Below are 16,210 nucleotides of genomic sequence, written 5' to 3' on the forward strand. Positions count from 1 at the left end.
CCTTTGAGCTCAATTACCACCTAAAAGTTATTGCAACGTTTTTTAAAATTTGGAGAACTTGTGCGCTCATAGATTCCCTATGAACTTTACCAACATTGTGATTGGCTTGCTGCTAAATTTAACATGAGTTCCACAAGAAAAATGAGAATAACTAACTTTCTCAAAAATACGGAGAAAAATCTCTCTAGATAAGTTTAATTAGTTATATCTTGAGCTGGAGGTCGGCAACTAAAAATCTGCAGATTTTTTTTGATGTTTTTTTTTTTAAATCTATCAATTGCGTATTTTTTTGATGTTTATCAAAAAAATATTGATGTTTATTATAAATTTAAAAACCTTAACAAAGCTTTCATAGAGACTTTACAGCTTTAGTGAGAAATTAATAAAAATGTATGACCGATTGTACTTTAGGCGCTTGATTAGTTTGTAAAATTATGCCGTCTAATGAGTCTTAAAGGAATAATTCAAAAAAGGTCTTTTTTAAAAAAAGTGAACAACGACTAAACTTTTAATAGGGTAAGTTTTGATATTTTGCATTTATTGAGCATATATTAATTCGATGTTCTAGTTTTCTTTTATAGCAAAATATGTTCAAACCGCTGATGATTTCAAGTCATGTTTTCAAAATAAAATCTTTTATAAAAGCTTAAGTTAGCAGTGCTAAAAATAGTATTATAATGTCAAAAGATTAGTTTTTTAAAACAAAAAGGTTTTCTCTAAAAGGGAAGTTCTATGATTTTCTAAAATGTTCTAACGTTTTAATTTCTGAAAGAACTGAAGTTAAAAAGTGAGCGACAAAAGGTTTCCATTAAGTTATTCAAACAATCTTCTTGCATTCAAATAATTCTAGCATTCAAGTAGTTGTTTATATTGGGCGTTCTTTTTTCATCCTAATAATTTGCAATGCACAATTATAATTATCAAAATCAACACTTCATAAGATTAATGAATCTTAAGATTATCGTGATCATAATCTGAATTTCAAATGGATAGAGGGCGATAATACAACGGAACGGTTTATTCAGAGATTTGAGCAAGTATTGAAAAAGCTTTCTGGCCTGAAATCTCTAAAACCAAAACGTCTTTACAAAGTCTATGAGAATTTTTTTTTACTGCTGTTAGGCATTTCGTTGTTTAAATAAAAGTTAAATTTAAGTTGTGTGCTGCGTAAAAAACTTTTCTCTGTCCCTTTCGGCGAAGGAGTTCTTTGCAGCTCCAAATGCAGTCTAACAACTTAACCCAAAAAATGTTTTTCGTTTCGTTGCTAAAAGCCTCCATCTATTATCAAGCGTTTGGGTCAAGCTTTTATCCTCCATCCATTATCAAGCATTTTAGTTCTCCCATGAGGCTTTAAAACTCTTTTATTTTTCTGATGACGAATTTTTGGCTCTTACTAAGTTTTCTTATCCTTTTTTTTTCTACCAATCAAACTGCGCAGGTTAAAAAAACTCAAAACCATTCAAACTGCGCAGATTAAAAAAACTCAAAGCCACTCAAACTGCTCAAGTTAAAAAAACTCAAAGCCAATCCTTTATCACTGTTTTGTATACATCGGACGAAATTTTGTACATATTATAAACACTACCGTAATACAAGATTGATATAGATATGATTCATATACACATATAAGAATTATATAATATATGATAATATATGATAACATAATATATGATGTGTGTTAATATATGATAATGGGATGCATTCTTTAAGTATAAAATAAAAATGAATTAAAATAAAATGTTTGGAAAAACTCATTTTGGAAATTTTCTTTGCAGAAAACTCTCAACTATCATATTCACGAGAAGATTCTTATTTTTCGTATATTCAAAAAGATTTTTTCTTAAAATAGTTGAGCGAGAATTAATCAAAGTGAATGATTGCTTTAAAAGTAACAAATCGTCTTTAAACTTAGACAAAAAACGAAAAAACGATAGAAAAATAAATTATTCTTTAAACCAACTAAATTTTATCCTTCACCTTTTAATATACCACAAGCTATTTCTTTTTTTTTTTTTTTTTTTGAATTCTGACGTAAATACACCAATTTAAATCGAGGTTATAACCAGTTCTCTGGCTAAAAGTTCTGTTTCAAAAGTCAACACGAATTCTATGCGAATCTTTAAGAAACTCTGTAAGACTTTTATCAAATCTCAAAAATCAATAGAAATTCTATAGGGAATCTAAAAAAATTTTCGTCTTGGAAGAACCACTTTTGGGAATAGTTTTTTAACATCGAGAAAAAAATTAAAATTGCTCTTAAACAATTTACAACTTGAAAATTTTTATTTTTAACTCGCTGGACCCGGTACAATACGTCGGGTTTTCCAGCTATTAGAAGATAAAACTTTACTGTATTAATCCGAAATGCAATTGTAGCCATGTTCTTATGTTTTTAAGAACTAAACCACGCTGTGGTAATGTTGCTTTTTTTGCAACAAACACATTGATAAATCAAAATAATCTTCTCTCCAAAAAAAAACCTGTCTTTAGAAATTTTCTCGTTCATTTATACTTTTACTAAAATATCCCTCAAAAATATCCCTCAAAAATTGTTATAAAAAAACAGCAACACATATTTACAATTTCTTTGTTTTCACTAAAAACTATTAAAATTATTTCCTGTGATTGGAGGGGCTGGAACTTGGTCCCAACCACAAGCACCCTGAACATGTAATCCGGAGTGGTCCAAACCTGGCCATATGATAAGGCACTCGTGCCTTCATATTCCTCCAACCATCACTTTATATGTTTATAAGTGTTTTATCAAAGGTAAAGTAAAAGTAATTAATATTTCAAAAAACAATCAATGGGTTAGCATGTATTAGCAGCAGAAACTTCAATACAGTTTAGCAGGTATTAGCAGCAAAAATCTGATACTCTAAAAGTAGGCATGTTAATCAACTGCTTAAAAGTCAAATCAAATATAATTAGAATTCGTAATACTTTATTCGGAAATTGTTTGAGGCTGATTTTTTAAAAATATCACCTCAAAATAATTTCCGAATAAAAAAATCATTTTTAAAATATCAGCCCTAAAAAATTTCCAAGTGTCTCTCCAAAAGTTCATTAAGTCATGCCTAAAAATAACATTTATATAATAATAATAATAATAATAATAATAATAATAATAATAATAATAATAATAATAGGAATAATAATACATATATACATATATACATATAAATATATATATATATATATATATATATATATATATATATATATATATATATATATATATATATATATATATATATATATATATATATATATATATATATATATATATATATATATGTATGTATGTATGTAAATTCCTAATTTGTCATTAAAAAAAAATTTCCACTTTACAGACGAAAAATCATTGCACACAAAAGTTATTTAAAAAGTTTTAACAGTTTTTGTTAGGGATTCTTTTACTGTTTTTTGGGAGTTTTACTTGCGACGTATTCTGTTGAGGCAGCTCACTGGTGTTTAATAACACAACGTGATCAACTAATTTCACTGGCGTGTTAATAAAAACTGTTTACTGGGCACATAAAGGTTCTTGCTGTTTGTAAAACAACTTTTAATTAAACATTTATCCGAGGGGGACATTTTGTCTGCATAAAAAGTTTGAACTTTCAGCCATTTTTTTATAAAATATTTAAACATCATAAATTATAAACACAACAAATCCAATATTTTTCAAAAAAAACCTTTTAGATAAAAAAAAACCTGAAACAAAATCCATTTGTTGAAGATGGAGATGAATGATCTAACGGAATATTTTAGGTTTGAAGATTGGTTTCAAGGTTATTCACATTACAATTGTTAATTATTTAATCCCATAAAAAATTCTTTTTTAAGTAATTTACAAACTCTACATTTCATCCGAAAAATGACGTAACTATTGCGCCATTAAAATAAATCTGGCGCTCATTTTTCTTTCACTGCCAGCGAAAAATTCCCGCATTTCAGAACTTTACTTCAGTTCCCTACACTTAGCATTATTTAAGTGCTTCACTTTTGGATGGACAATAAAATAATGCTTCACATTTTAATCGAGCGAAGGATAAAAAAGAACCAATTCCACACAAAAAGTTTTAACAAAACCAAGTAAACCTTCCATTTGAAGAAAACCTTCCATTTGAAAGTGTTAACATTTTTATTTTAGTGTTGTTGAAAGAACTCTTCAAATTGTTTGATCATCTTGTAATAATTTAAAAGAGCTGCGTTACGCACTAAGGGTATGGTAGCAATATGTTTTAACATTTCAATGTGAGTATAATAATTAATAAACCAAGTAGAAATATAATAAGTAATAAACCAAGTAGAAATATAATAATTAATAAACCAAGTCGTGGAACTTTGATAAAATAGACTTCTTTGCTGATCAATCAGGTTCACAATTTTTTAATGAAGTTCCATTATGTATGTTTGATGAAGTTCCATTATGTATGTTTTTTGAAGTTCCAATATGTCAAAAATATAAAATCAAGTAAGAAGTCCTGGTTACAAATATATTAATTAGAAATGTTTTTTTCTTTTTTGAATATATTTGATTCAAAATATTTAATCGAATAAAACTTATAGCTTTATTGATTTTAAAAAGATTGTATAAATTAAATATTTAGATGCTTAATGAACTTGATGCATTGCACAATGAATTGGAATTCGGATCATTTTTGTAACCCTTTCTGCGAGAAGTAGAAATTGAAGTTTAAGATAGGTTGGATCAAAATTAGAAAGGAATAATTTTGTTTTAAATGTTCTCCATCACTTTAAGAATGCCTTACTCATGCAATATTACAAGCTATAAGAAAGCCTGTTTCTGTTGTATTATTTGCTTTTGTTGAATGATAAAAGCTTTGTTCAGAAACCATATTTTAATGAATTCATTTTTAATTTTTCTGTGACCTGAATTTTATGGGCACTTATTAGAAAATGTGCTTTGTCTTATTTCAAATGACGTTTAACTTGTTTTGTTTGGCGTAAGAGTTGTTTTGCAAATTAAACAGATGGGGTTATTTTTTGTTATAAATTCGAAACTTGTTTTCCATGCCGGAATAAGGATCTTGAGCGATATAACTATTTTGAGGCTCTCTTTTGTCAGAAAGCAATCAATTGAATTATAAACTAAAAAATATATTCTTTTGTAAGAGTAAAAAAAAAGTCAGACGGGATAAAATATTAAAACTTTAAACCTTTTAAAAAGTTTCGATTTTCTTTTAAAATTTCTTCTTTTAAAATATTTTCTTTTATAAACAATTTAACGTTTACGATTGAAGAAAATTCTTAACCATTTTTTATATACCATAAAATACCTGAAAAACCCCTTACCATTTTTGAGAATGCTCTCTCAGCAAAATACCGTTAGTTACCGTTAGTAATTAAAAGCGTTAAATTGGGGAGATATAAAAAAACCAAACTTTTTGTTTTCGTTTCCTTTAAATTTGATGAAATTGTCTTATTTCTCAATAACTGCCAACTTAGGTTTTCCGCTCTCTGTGCCTCTTCACTCTTCTTCAGTCAGTTTACAATTATTTATCAAATGATATACCCATGTAATAAACAGCATCATGTAATAAACAGCATCATGTAATAAACAGCATCGTGGTGCCATTTTCATACTATTCTTTTAGTAACTTAACATTGTAATAAGTCAGGACTAATTTCTTTTCCTCCCTTTCCAAATTAAATTAATAATAGAAATAACAGGATGTTTTGAATGAGTCTTAGCTTGTTTGACGGAGGGAAGATTGTAGCATAGTAATGAAATTTCACCTTCAAATTACGTTCTGTTCTTAGATTAGCTTTCATTCATCTTTATTTATCATAAATTCCATGTTAAATTTTTAATTTAACCCCAACAGCAAGTAAGTAAACTTTATAAAATAAATGATTTCTTATTACGAGTACTGTTTGTTTTAGTAATTGTCTCAAAATTAATAATTAATTTGATTAAAATATTTTCAATTAAATATGAGAAGACGAGTAAAAATACGTTGGTGTAAAAATACATAGGTGTAAAAGTACGTCGGTGTAAAGTATGTCGGAGAAGAACTATGTCATAAAAATATACGTCGATGTAAAAATATATGGTTTATTTTATTGATCTTTTGATGCGCAAGACACTTTTTTGAGTTTTTTCTGTTTTTTTTTTTTTAATTTATGCATTACGAATTTAAGTTCAGCTAAAAGTAGAGTTTCTTCTTAAATTTTTTAACAAATACTAGGTTGTTTGCTTAAGCAATCATTTTATCAAAAACAATGAAAAAGAAATAAAAGCATGAAGTGCGTTAAATTAGGTAAATTTACAATTTAAAGTTATTTCCTTAACTACAAACTCTAATCTAATATTTTTTCTAACTTTAATTTTTCAATGAAAAAGGTAACTTTAAAAAAAAAAGGATAAGTAAATAGACTTAAAAATCATGTTACATAACAATTTGTCATTTGTTCAAAAAAGATCTTTCCTAAAAAATAGCTCTCATAAAAAATAGCCATCATAAAAATGATTGGCGTCTTAAAAATCTCTTTACAAAATTGTAACAGGTTTAACGGAAATTATTGAATAAAGTAATTAAATTATTGAAAATTTAAAAACGCAAAAAAAGCTTCAATTTGATAAAAATATCTTTTGTTTCTAAAATTATATATTTCTAACGCCATTTTGAATAAAATTTAAAATTGGGTACGTTCCATCTCTTTAACTTCTCTGACCTTAACAAAACTATAATTGTTTTGTATTTCATAAAATAATAATCACAAATAAATTAAATATAAGTGAAAATTGTCATTTAAAAGACAGACCCTTTGTTGCCCGAAATAACCCACTAGAATAGAGCCACTGTTGCCCGAAAAATGAGTTAAAAATTCCGATCGAAATTGCAGATGTAAAAAAAAAAAAAATAATAAGTTTTCCCCTACAAGATGAATTTTCTGATTTTGTTATAATACTTCTGTTATATCCTTAACTTTCTGGACCTCTGTTACATCCATAACTTCTGGGACCTCTGTTCTCCTGCTGCAGGATTTTATTATTTATAAAATTTTATGATAAAATGACGAAACCAGAAACGGCGAAACCTGAATCGCAGAAACTGAAAAACTGAGACGGTAAAACCTTGAGGGTTTATGTTTCTTGCGCATACCTTTAAATGTCGTCATTTTTCTTATTCTTGTTATTAAATGTATTAAATATGCAAGATATACTTTAAGCTATATTGTAAGTCTGATTGTTGAACAAATGTTTAAGAATTTACTAGTCAAAGAGCCTATTAAATTGTATAGTTAACCTCGATTCCAGGGCTATTACAAAGGATTTTAAAACTTTAATGGAAAAGTCAAACGGTAAATCTCTTTAGTTTAACACATTTAAGAAGGGGGAGTTTTTATAAGTTTTTACCGTCGTTATTTCGGTTGTTTAGACTAAAGAAGATTCGATTATATATTATTTTTATAAACAATTTTATGTTGATAATTGGGCATAGAGAACCATCTGAAACCATCTTTTTCTTTTCTAAAGTCCGGAAATTAAAATTAAATAAACCGCTAAGCACTCTTCTGCAAAAAGAAATATTTTTTATATCATTTGTATTTTTTAAACTATTTTAAGAACTCCGATGAAGTCACCATTACGTCCTTAAAATTCTGCTAAACGTTGATTAAAAAAAGCTATATGAATCCCGAACGTGCTGTTTTAGCCTCTCCAGTATAGTGAAATCCGTGAATACATTTGAAAAATATATTCTAAAGTTTTTTTTTAGCATGGTAATATTAAAACAATAATAATATTGAAAAAGCACCTACGAAATAAGTTTAGCTATAGAGTTTGAAGAAAAAGTAGGATGGAAGCTTCTTTGAAAATTCAGCCAGATGTAAGTTTAATTTATCAAAGCTTGCAGCTATCTATTTCTTATAGGTAGGTAATGTAAATTGTACGTGAACTATTGATGTATAAAAACACTTCTTTATGCAAAGTCTACCTAATTTGCATATCTTTTGCCTGTGCTTGTTACTAGGTACATATAACTAAGTACAAGTTTCAAATAACAAATAACTGTTTCATTTTTTAGGCCAAAGGTTTTTTACACAAGAAGTAAAAAACTTCTCTGGTAAAAACTGTTTCTCTCTTTAAAAAAAGTTCTCTTTCTTTCTTTTTTTTTTTTTTTAACTATCACTGTCTCTGATGAGAAATGGAATAATTTTTTATTTTTGTTTCATAAATAAGATTAGTCACGGTTGCTATGTTAAATATAGCATACCAAAAATTTGCTACACTATTCGCATTGTAGAATTTCAATAAAATACAGTAGTAGCTAAATTAGGCTTAAAAGAGACTAGTTACTTAGGTGCTATTATGTTTTATTTTACTTTTTAGTTTTATTTTTTATGTAGAATATGAAATTCATTTTTATTGTAACTACAATTGTGGCATATATTTAAATTAATAAGACTCCAAAGTTAATGATCATAATATAAAAAGAATTTGTGCAGAAAACTTCTATTCAATAGGTGTGCTTGCTTTAGTTATCCAACATGAGTTTTTTCAAATTTGGTTTCTGTAAAAAAGCATACTTTATTAGTATATCTGAATAGCTCTTTATAGGCCACTGAAGCTGATCATTTTAAACAAAAATTTCCTGGTAAAAGTGCTCCAAAGCAGTCTGATTTCCTCCGAAAGCGATTACAAGGAAAGGGTGGAGTAAGTTGTTTTACCTAGTTTATTTAGTTTGAAGAACCTGTTATTATTTGGTTTTGCTCTTGAAAAATATTCATAAATCATTTGTTTGTTTACAGGGAAAGTATTTTGACTCAGGTGATTACAATGTAGAGAAAAGTACCAAAAAAAAAGATGCAACTATTATCACTGGAAAAGCCATTCCCACTCCAGAGGTCATTCCTCATCGAAAACCATCAAGCTCACAGAGTAATCTACTTGGTGCACCTGATCTTCCATCTGCAGAAAAAGATATATCAACTAAAGTTGATGTAACAAACACAGAATAAACTTTTAATAGTCTCATTAGTTTCAATGCCTGCAAATGATGTGCAATTGATATAAGAAAAGTGTATTGTAAATAGTCTGGTGTGTTTGTTTTATATTTATTCCATGGAAATGTTAGTTCTCATCATTAATATTGAAGATTGGATTTATTCCAGGAATGCATGGTAATAAAATCTTCCAGTTAACCATATTCAATGATCAATTTTATTGTTTTTGGTTTATTTCCTTTTACAAATATTCTTTTAAAAAATATTTTTCCATGTTGATGTTCTTGAATGTTTATTTATTTTTAAAACATCCAGCAACCAGCTGACTAAGCTGCTGCCACTTTCATAGATATTATACTTAAAAATACAGTTAAGGTAATTTTGTTGAAGTGTTCTAGGTTTCTCAATTACATTTACCACTCAGTTGTGTACCTACTATCTATTCAACCTAAGTCAATAATATCGTACCTTTCATCATTAATTCAACTCTTTAAATGTGCAGTATTATTTAGAAAATTTTATAAAAAGACCCATAAAATCTTTTAAAAGATTCTCCTTTAACATGAGACTGTAGCCAATTTGGATTGGATGAAGAAATGAGCACTTAGATGGGATATACCAGTTCATCCCACTCTCCCCCATAATATCAATTCTTGTTTTGTATTCTGTCAATCTAAAAGTTTGTTTAAAATAAATGAATTTAGTTTTATTTAAACTTAAAAAGAACTTATAAGTTCTTAATGTATAAGATACTCCTAAAACCAGTGGTGCGCTAACTACTTAGATGTAAGACCCCTAACATTGCATAAAATTTTGATGATTGAAAAAGTATCCCCCTTGGTAAACAGTGGACACTTTTTCAATCATCTACATAGTTATAGTGAATTAAAAACAATTTTCGTTACACATTTTTTTTTTATTTTTTTTTTGTAAGAAACTAAGCAAATGAGCTAGCACTAGAAAGTTTCTTTTTTTAAGGGTACTTTTTTTACAATTCTATCACTGAAAGTTTCTTAAGAGTTTGCTAAGTATCAAAAGAGAGAAAAAGTACTTAAAATGCAATTTGAAAACATGTTAACAAGTAAGTTGAAAAGTTTTACTGTGAACTAAAATTATTCGAATTCCATCATCATTTGGTCTATTGACAAGTAAAACTCATTAAGTGACACTGCAGCTAATTTGACATAAATGAGTTTTAGTTTACTTTATTAAAATTCTACTTATCGAGATGTCAATGTGATATTTTGGATAAATAAAATAAATAAGTTTAGTTATATACTATTAACAATATTTATTTCATAAATGTTAATATTTGGGCATCATAGTGTATAAAAGTCAATTTCCCATAAAACTGTACTTAATGAATTTTACTTGTCAACCGACGATTTGTTAATGTAATCCAATTCTCAGGTTTGCCCCCTGAACAGATCGCAAATTTGGAAATATTCCTCGAGCTCTTCATAAGATAAGAGTTCTTAAGAAACTATTAATAGCATAGTTTCTTAAGCTTTTGGGGCTTCTAGTACTAGTTTTTTATAAAAAAGTTTCTTATAAAAAAAAATGTATAATTAAGTAAACTTCATGAGGAGAAAATGTGATCTGCAATAAGCTTCAGCTGTAACGCCAAACTAAAACTTTATAGACGTAATGACTTTAATGAGATCACATCCGCTACAACAGCACCCAATTATACATTTAACATTACCAAATGAGAAGAATGAAAATTTAATTGAACTAATTCCCTTAGTTTTATTTCCATTATGAATTCAAAAGATAATTTTTTCAAAATTTCAGCCCCCAAGTATTAGTACTTTCGAAGACTAGCTGGTTTTTATCTTTCTTAAAGCCAAAGATTAAGATTTGTCAAAGATTAGCTGGTTTTTATCTTAAAAACGCCATTTTGGAGTTTGAACAAAAGAGATCTGAATATTTTGATGAGAAATGCAGGTTCTGTTTATTTCATAGTAGATATTAAACAAGCTTATCTTAAAATGAAATTCTGTAAAAGTAGCTCATTTTCAGTAAAAAGTGGATATTGAACAAACCAATTCTAGGGTGACGATAAATATTATTATAATTCCGTGTTAGTCCTCTTTATCTAAAAATAATGAATAACTACAATAATGTATTTTTCTTTCAATATTAATATGTATCATGGGTGTAAACTATTTGTATTTTACAAATATATGAATGGCATGAAAAAATGTGTTTTACTATTATCCAAAAAGATATCAGTGTAGCTACAAATATTAATCTTAAAACATTCATTTACAACAGTTCTTATAAAAACATTGTTAACCATTATTAACATGGTATTATTGAAAGATAATTAGAAATAAATATATTATTAATTATCCTTCCTTTATATTGAGTTGACAATAATTATAAAAAGAAAACCCAAAACTCAAGCATAATGAATTGTCTTTGCTTGACATTCTGCCGCCATTTTTAAGCTATTAGCCAACAATCTTGGTACTATAATGTGAGATAGAAATACCACTACCATTGCACTAACGTTAACGTTATTGCTTGAAGGAAACAAAACGGCGACCAAAATAATACAATGTAGAATAGTGTTAGCAAATCGTGTTAAACATTGTTTGTTTATAGAAACTATAAGCTACGCACGGTTATTCGTTGATGTAAATGAAACACTTTATAACAGCATATTTCCAAGGGGTTAAAAAGCCTATAAATTTCTTTAACTGAACCTAATAAAATCGTACCAAACAATAAGCAAGATGTTCATTTTTGATGTTAATTGAATAATTGTGTTTAAAACAAATCACTTTATGTGACTGCAAATCGAAATTGCTGCCAACAATTGCATTTAAATTGCCTTTAATTACATTCGTCGAATGTTAATTTTACTATAATTGTTTGCGTGCTCTGGAAAATGTTTTTTTTTTCCTAATTCTTACGTAACTAAACTTTTAATGTAAAATGTGGTGTCAGTTAAATAAAGTCTGAAACTTCAAACACATTGAACTTTTCATCTCGGACTAAAACTCGTTAAATTAGGTAATCAATTTGAAAGTTTCCTGAAAATTAGGATACTGATTTGAAAATATCTTCGTGATTAGAAAAATAAGTTGTAATAGAAAATCACAAATTTTTAATTACTCACACTGTTGATTTTTAAACTACGAAAAATTTTTTTTAATTTAGCAAGTTCCTTAAATGCGTTTATTACTACAAAATTTGTAATAACGGTTATCATACAACGTCAGCCCCTAAAGTAAGTTTTTACAAAAATTTACATTGAATCATGGACGTAAAAGAAATGGACGTGAAACTCATTATTTTACATTAAAGAGGGCGCAGAAATCAGCGAGCCATGCGAGTTTCCGAAAAACGATAAAATTTCACCCGTCAACAAAAAAAAAAACTATCGAAACGGTTGCCCACAGTTTTAAAACAGAACCTCTGATCACGTGGTAGTAGTTTAAACTTTTATAGCATTTGTTCAGTAAGACTGTTCAGGATAAAGTAACTACTTCACGCGTTGACAAATTACTAAACAAATTGCACCAAGGTAAAGGAAATGAGTTGTCGGCACGAACAGACTTTCATCATTTTTTCAAGATAAACATTTGAAAAATTTGAGAACTTTTTCGTGTAAACAAAGTGTGTCGATGATAATATAGACCTGAAAGAATAATTTTGAAATGACTAAAAAAAGTACAGCGAAATGTAAAAAAGCTTAAATGAACTTTTTTATCAAGATCTGCTTTCATTTAACTCCATGGTCCTTCATTCGCCAGCCTTAATTTTGTGTATCATTTTAGTATTTTTCCGACATGTCACTATTTTTTGCCTCGACTACTTTATAAGATCCATAATATATATTCCTTTATGCGTTATTTTTTTAGTAGGTGTATTTCCTTATAGGCTTTTTTAATAATTCGTTTGATAAAGCAAAACCTTTTAAAAAGTTATTCAGACTTATATTCATCTTGCAAAATGCAGCAAATAGCAATAATAGATAGAGTAGTTACCTGGACATGAAACCATTGTTCTCTAGGTAGCTGTAAAACTAGTTGATTTTTGCATTATTCATATATATCGAGTTATACATGGTACTAAAGTAGTCAAGCAAATGATCTCAATTTCTTTTCAAGGTCCGCGTTATTTCTTAAGATATTAAGAACGTCTAAATAAAGTTAAGCTTAAAACTTGCTTCTACTACTGTTATCTTTAATAAAAAAAAGGAAGTCGAAATGACTGGTTAAACGAGTCCAAACATTTTCGATGAATCCGACAGACTTTAAAATAATTTGATATAATTTTTTGAGTTCAAACTGCTTATTTAGTAGGCAACCTAGTTGCATATCACATCTTTTACAATTTTAAGTTGCATTTGCATAAAATAAACTAAAGGCTGAAAAGTTTAATTTATGTTTTTAAGCCGTATGTGATTTTCTATAATAGTCTATATCGTTCTCATATATTTAACACAATCTTATAATGAAACGCGTTTATAAACAAAAGAAATGCTCGCAAAACTTAACAAAATCCATTTCTTACTCAAACAAACAAAATGACTGTTGCTCATCCAAAATTGAATTTGACAAAAAAAACAACAACATCTTTTTGTTAATTGCTTGACCCTCATGAATCTGTTATAACTGTATCTGAGAAGATGAGAAGAATGTTGCCAAAGATCACTTCCTCTCCCTCCTTCCTTGCACCATAGTTTTCGGCCATGAATGTTTGCACTAGCAGAATGTTTTCTAACTTTAAAGAACTGCTGTACCAACAAATAGTAAAAAATGGATCCTAGTTTCTGAAGTATTTGAAAAACGCTAGACTTTTCCCAATTACTTAGGCTGTGTTAATGTAAAACATATCATTACGCAAACATCAGCACGGCTTCTTATTTCTTTAACCATAAAAAGACATGTTTACTCAAACTGTAATGGAAATAATTTATTTGAAAAAAAATATCCACCAGAAGCGATTTTTTGCATTTTGGAAAGCGCCGTAATAAGTACAGCTGTAACTAAGATTTGAAAAATATTTGGTCAACATGCAAAAAAGTGAAATTGGTTTAAACAAGTGGGATTTATGGTTTTCATAAAAATTTTAATTCGTGATTTAAATTTTACATAATGTAAAACTTTATTAACTTTGTTTACATGTTGTCAAATATTTTTTATAATAAACTGCGGTGATTGGAGCCTGGGAAAAAATATTAACCGAAAAATCGGGTCCCTCCTCTCCCAAATGTAGAGGAATAACAAAAAGCTTTTTTTAGTATCTTAACTAGATCGAAATTTATCGGAAAAAATTTAAATATCAAATATTCTCTATTCTTTTAAAAATTACGATGTTGTTAAGTTAACAACGGCCTCCTGTTTGTGGGGGATGCCATCTTCACATGGTTACTACGTTTGAACGTTAAAAGATTTTTTCACTAGATAAGAATTTAACAGATGAGTTTTAGTGTTGTTTATCATGGTAAACTTTTTTTAATGTCTTTACCTTCCCTTTCTCCCATACATTCCCTTTCTCCCATAATTTTACAGTGATATTATTCTCAGGCTCTGATCACCGTGAATTTTTCTAAATCATTTTTACCCAAAATCCTGAACCCGCTTGTTTAAACCTATTGTCCTCTTTTGCGTCCACTGAATTCGCTGTCTTGAGCATATATGCTCTCAAACGAAGACTTGTCCCTCACCTGGCTTTCCTTTCTCTGTATCCTCTGTAAACAAATTTCCTTCAACCATAGTTTCGTATAATTTTCTGTAAAAATTTAGTTTATTTACAAAAAAAAAAACACATTCTTTACCATAAAAAAAAAAAAAAATTACAAAAACGAACGTATCAAAAAACGACGAAAGAACGAAAAATCTTCAACATTTTGTTGTAAAGTACGTTGTAATTCTCGTTTTTATAATTTAAATGTAAACACTTCAAACTGTAATGTTTAAATTTGAGATAAGCAAATGTTCAATCCAGAAAAGTTTCCAAAAGTAGGAACCTCCGATCTAAAAATCAAGCATAATGCATCATCTTTGCTTGACATTCTGCCGCCATCTTTTAAGCTATTAGCCAACATTCGTAAAATTACGTAAAATTGTGGGACAATGAAACCAAAAACTAAACCCCATGAATAGATTTTAACGAATCTATCTCGATTCTTCCTGTCCACACCGCAAAAAGTACCTTTGCCATACTCGATATAAATCCAAAACCAAAAAGAGGTAACACTGCCCACATAAAACTAGATGCCCAACACGGCACAATGCGTACCACGGATGAGAAGTAAGATGGCGTTATGTCTTCATCGTAAACTAGTAGATCAACAAAATTGTAAAATACCAAACACAAATTTCGCTGTAAACCCTTCCATAGGCGCCGAGCTCACGGGGGCAACAGTAGCAGTACCCCCCCCCCCCCCCTCAGGAAAGTTATACTAATAATATATTATTACGTATTATCATGAGGGCGAGAGTATCTATTCGCCCCCGAGATAATCCGTGATAATATATTATTAGTATAAATTTCCTGTGTGTGTGTGTGTGTGTATGGGGGGGGGGGGGGGGAGGGGGGCACTGCTACTGTTGCCCCCGTGAACTCGACGCCTATTAACCTTTCTATTTGACAAGCGAACGGATAGTTATGTGTAGCCTCATGATTTTATTTATGAATACAAAAGTCGTGGTAAATATTGTTTGTCTATACAAACTAAAGTAAAGTAAGCAACGTACGACTTTTCTTTGATGTAAATGAAGCACTGTTTGTTAGTGATTTTCCAAGGCGTTATATAGCCTATAAATTTCTTTGATTGAACCTAATAAAATCGTACCAAAAAGTAAAGTCAACGATGTTCATTTTTGATAATAACGTTTTTACACATAAGTTGTCGGTTGAATAAATGTGTTTAAAACAAATCGTTTTATGTGACTGTAAAATCGAAATTTCTGCTAACAATTGCATTTAAATTGCCTTTAACTGCATTCATCGAATGTTAATTTTACTATAATTGTTTGTGTAGTCCGGAAAAAATTTTTTTTCTTCCTAATTCTTACGTAACTAAAACTTTAATGTAAAATGTGGTGTTAGAGCCTGTTTTTAAGGAAGGCGGGCTGGCTCGGCAAACGAGCCAGCCCGCTTTCCATATAAACAGGCCCTTAATTAAACAAAGTCTGAAACTTCAAACAAATGGAGCTTTTCATCTCGGGCCAAAACTCGTTAAATTAGGTAATCGAGTTGAAAATTTTGT

General features: G+C 28.9%; 1 protein-coding gene across 2 annotated transcripts; it reads left to right on the forward strand.

Annotated features, from left to right (window-relative positions):
* Positions 1-7,633: 7,633 nt before the first annotated feature.
* Positions 7,634-9,068, forward strand: LOC145188135 (cAMP-regulated phosphoprotein 19-like). 2 transcript variants are annotated; one of them, XM_090069226.1, is made up of 3 exons: positions 7,634-7,906; positions 8,594-8,689; positions 8,785-8,873. In XM_090069226.1, exons 1-3 carry the CDS (start codon positions 7,833-7,835, stop codon positions 8,816-8,818), a joined length of 204 nt encoding a protein of 67 aa, XP_089925352.1. In that variant the 5' UTR covers positions 7,634-7,832; the 3' UTR covers positions 8,819-8,873. The 2 variants fall into 2 exon arrangements, with proteins under 2 accessions (XP_089925352.1, XP_079920828.2); XM_080064702.2 differs by having other exon boundaries at positions 7,660-7,862; positions 8,785-9,068.
* Positions 9,069-16,210: the final 7,142 nt, after the last annotated feature.

This window comes from Hydra viridissima, unplaced genomic scaffold, assembly GCF_058129835.1.
Source record: "Hydra viridissima isolate aposymbiotic clone 2 unplaced genomic scaffold, HvirCarnegie_v1 scaffold_1, whole genome shotgun sequence".
Lineage (NCBI taxonomy): Eukaryota > Metazoa > Cnidaria > Hydrozoa > Anthoathecata > Hydridae > Hydra > Hydra viridissima.

What these genes read in the sequence shown, in the direction of transcription:
- LOC145188135 (XM_080064702.2), top strand. Translation starts at nt 7,833, where the DNA reads ATGGAAGCTTCTTTGAAAATTCAGCCAGAT. An exon ending in CTTTGAAAATTCAGCCAGAT is followed by an intron (nt 7,863 to 8,593) that starts GTAAGTTTAATT and finishes AGCTCTTTATAG; the next exon opens with GCCACTGAAGCTGATCATTT. An exon ending in GATTACAAGGAAAGGGTGGA is followed by an intron (nt 8,690 to 8,784) that starts GTAAGTTGTTTT and finishes GTTTGTTTACAG; the next exon opens with GGAAAGTATTTTGACTCAGG.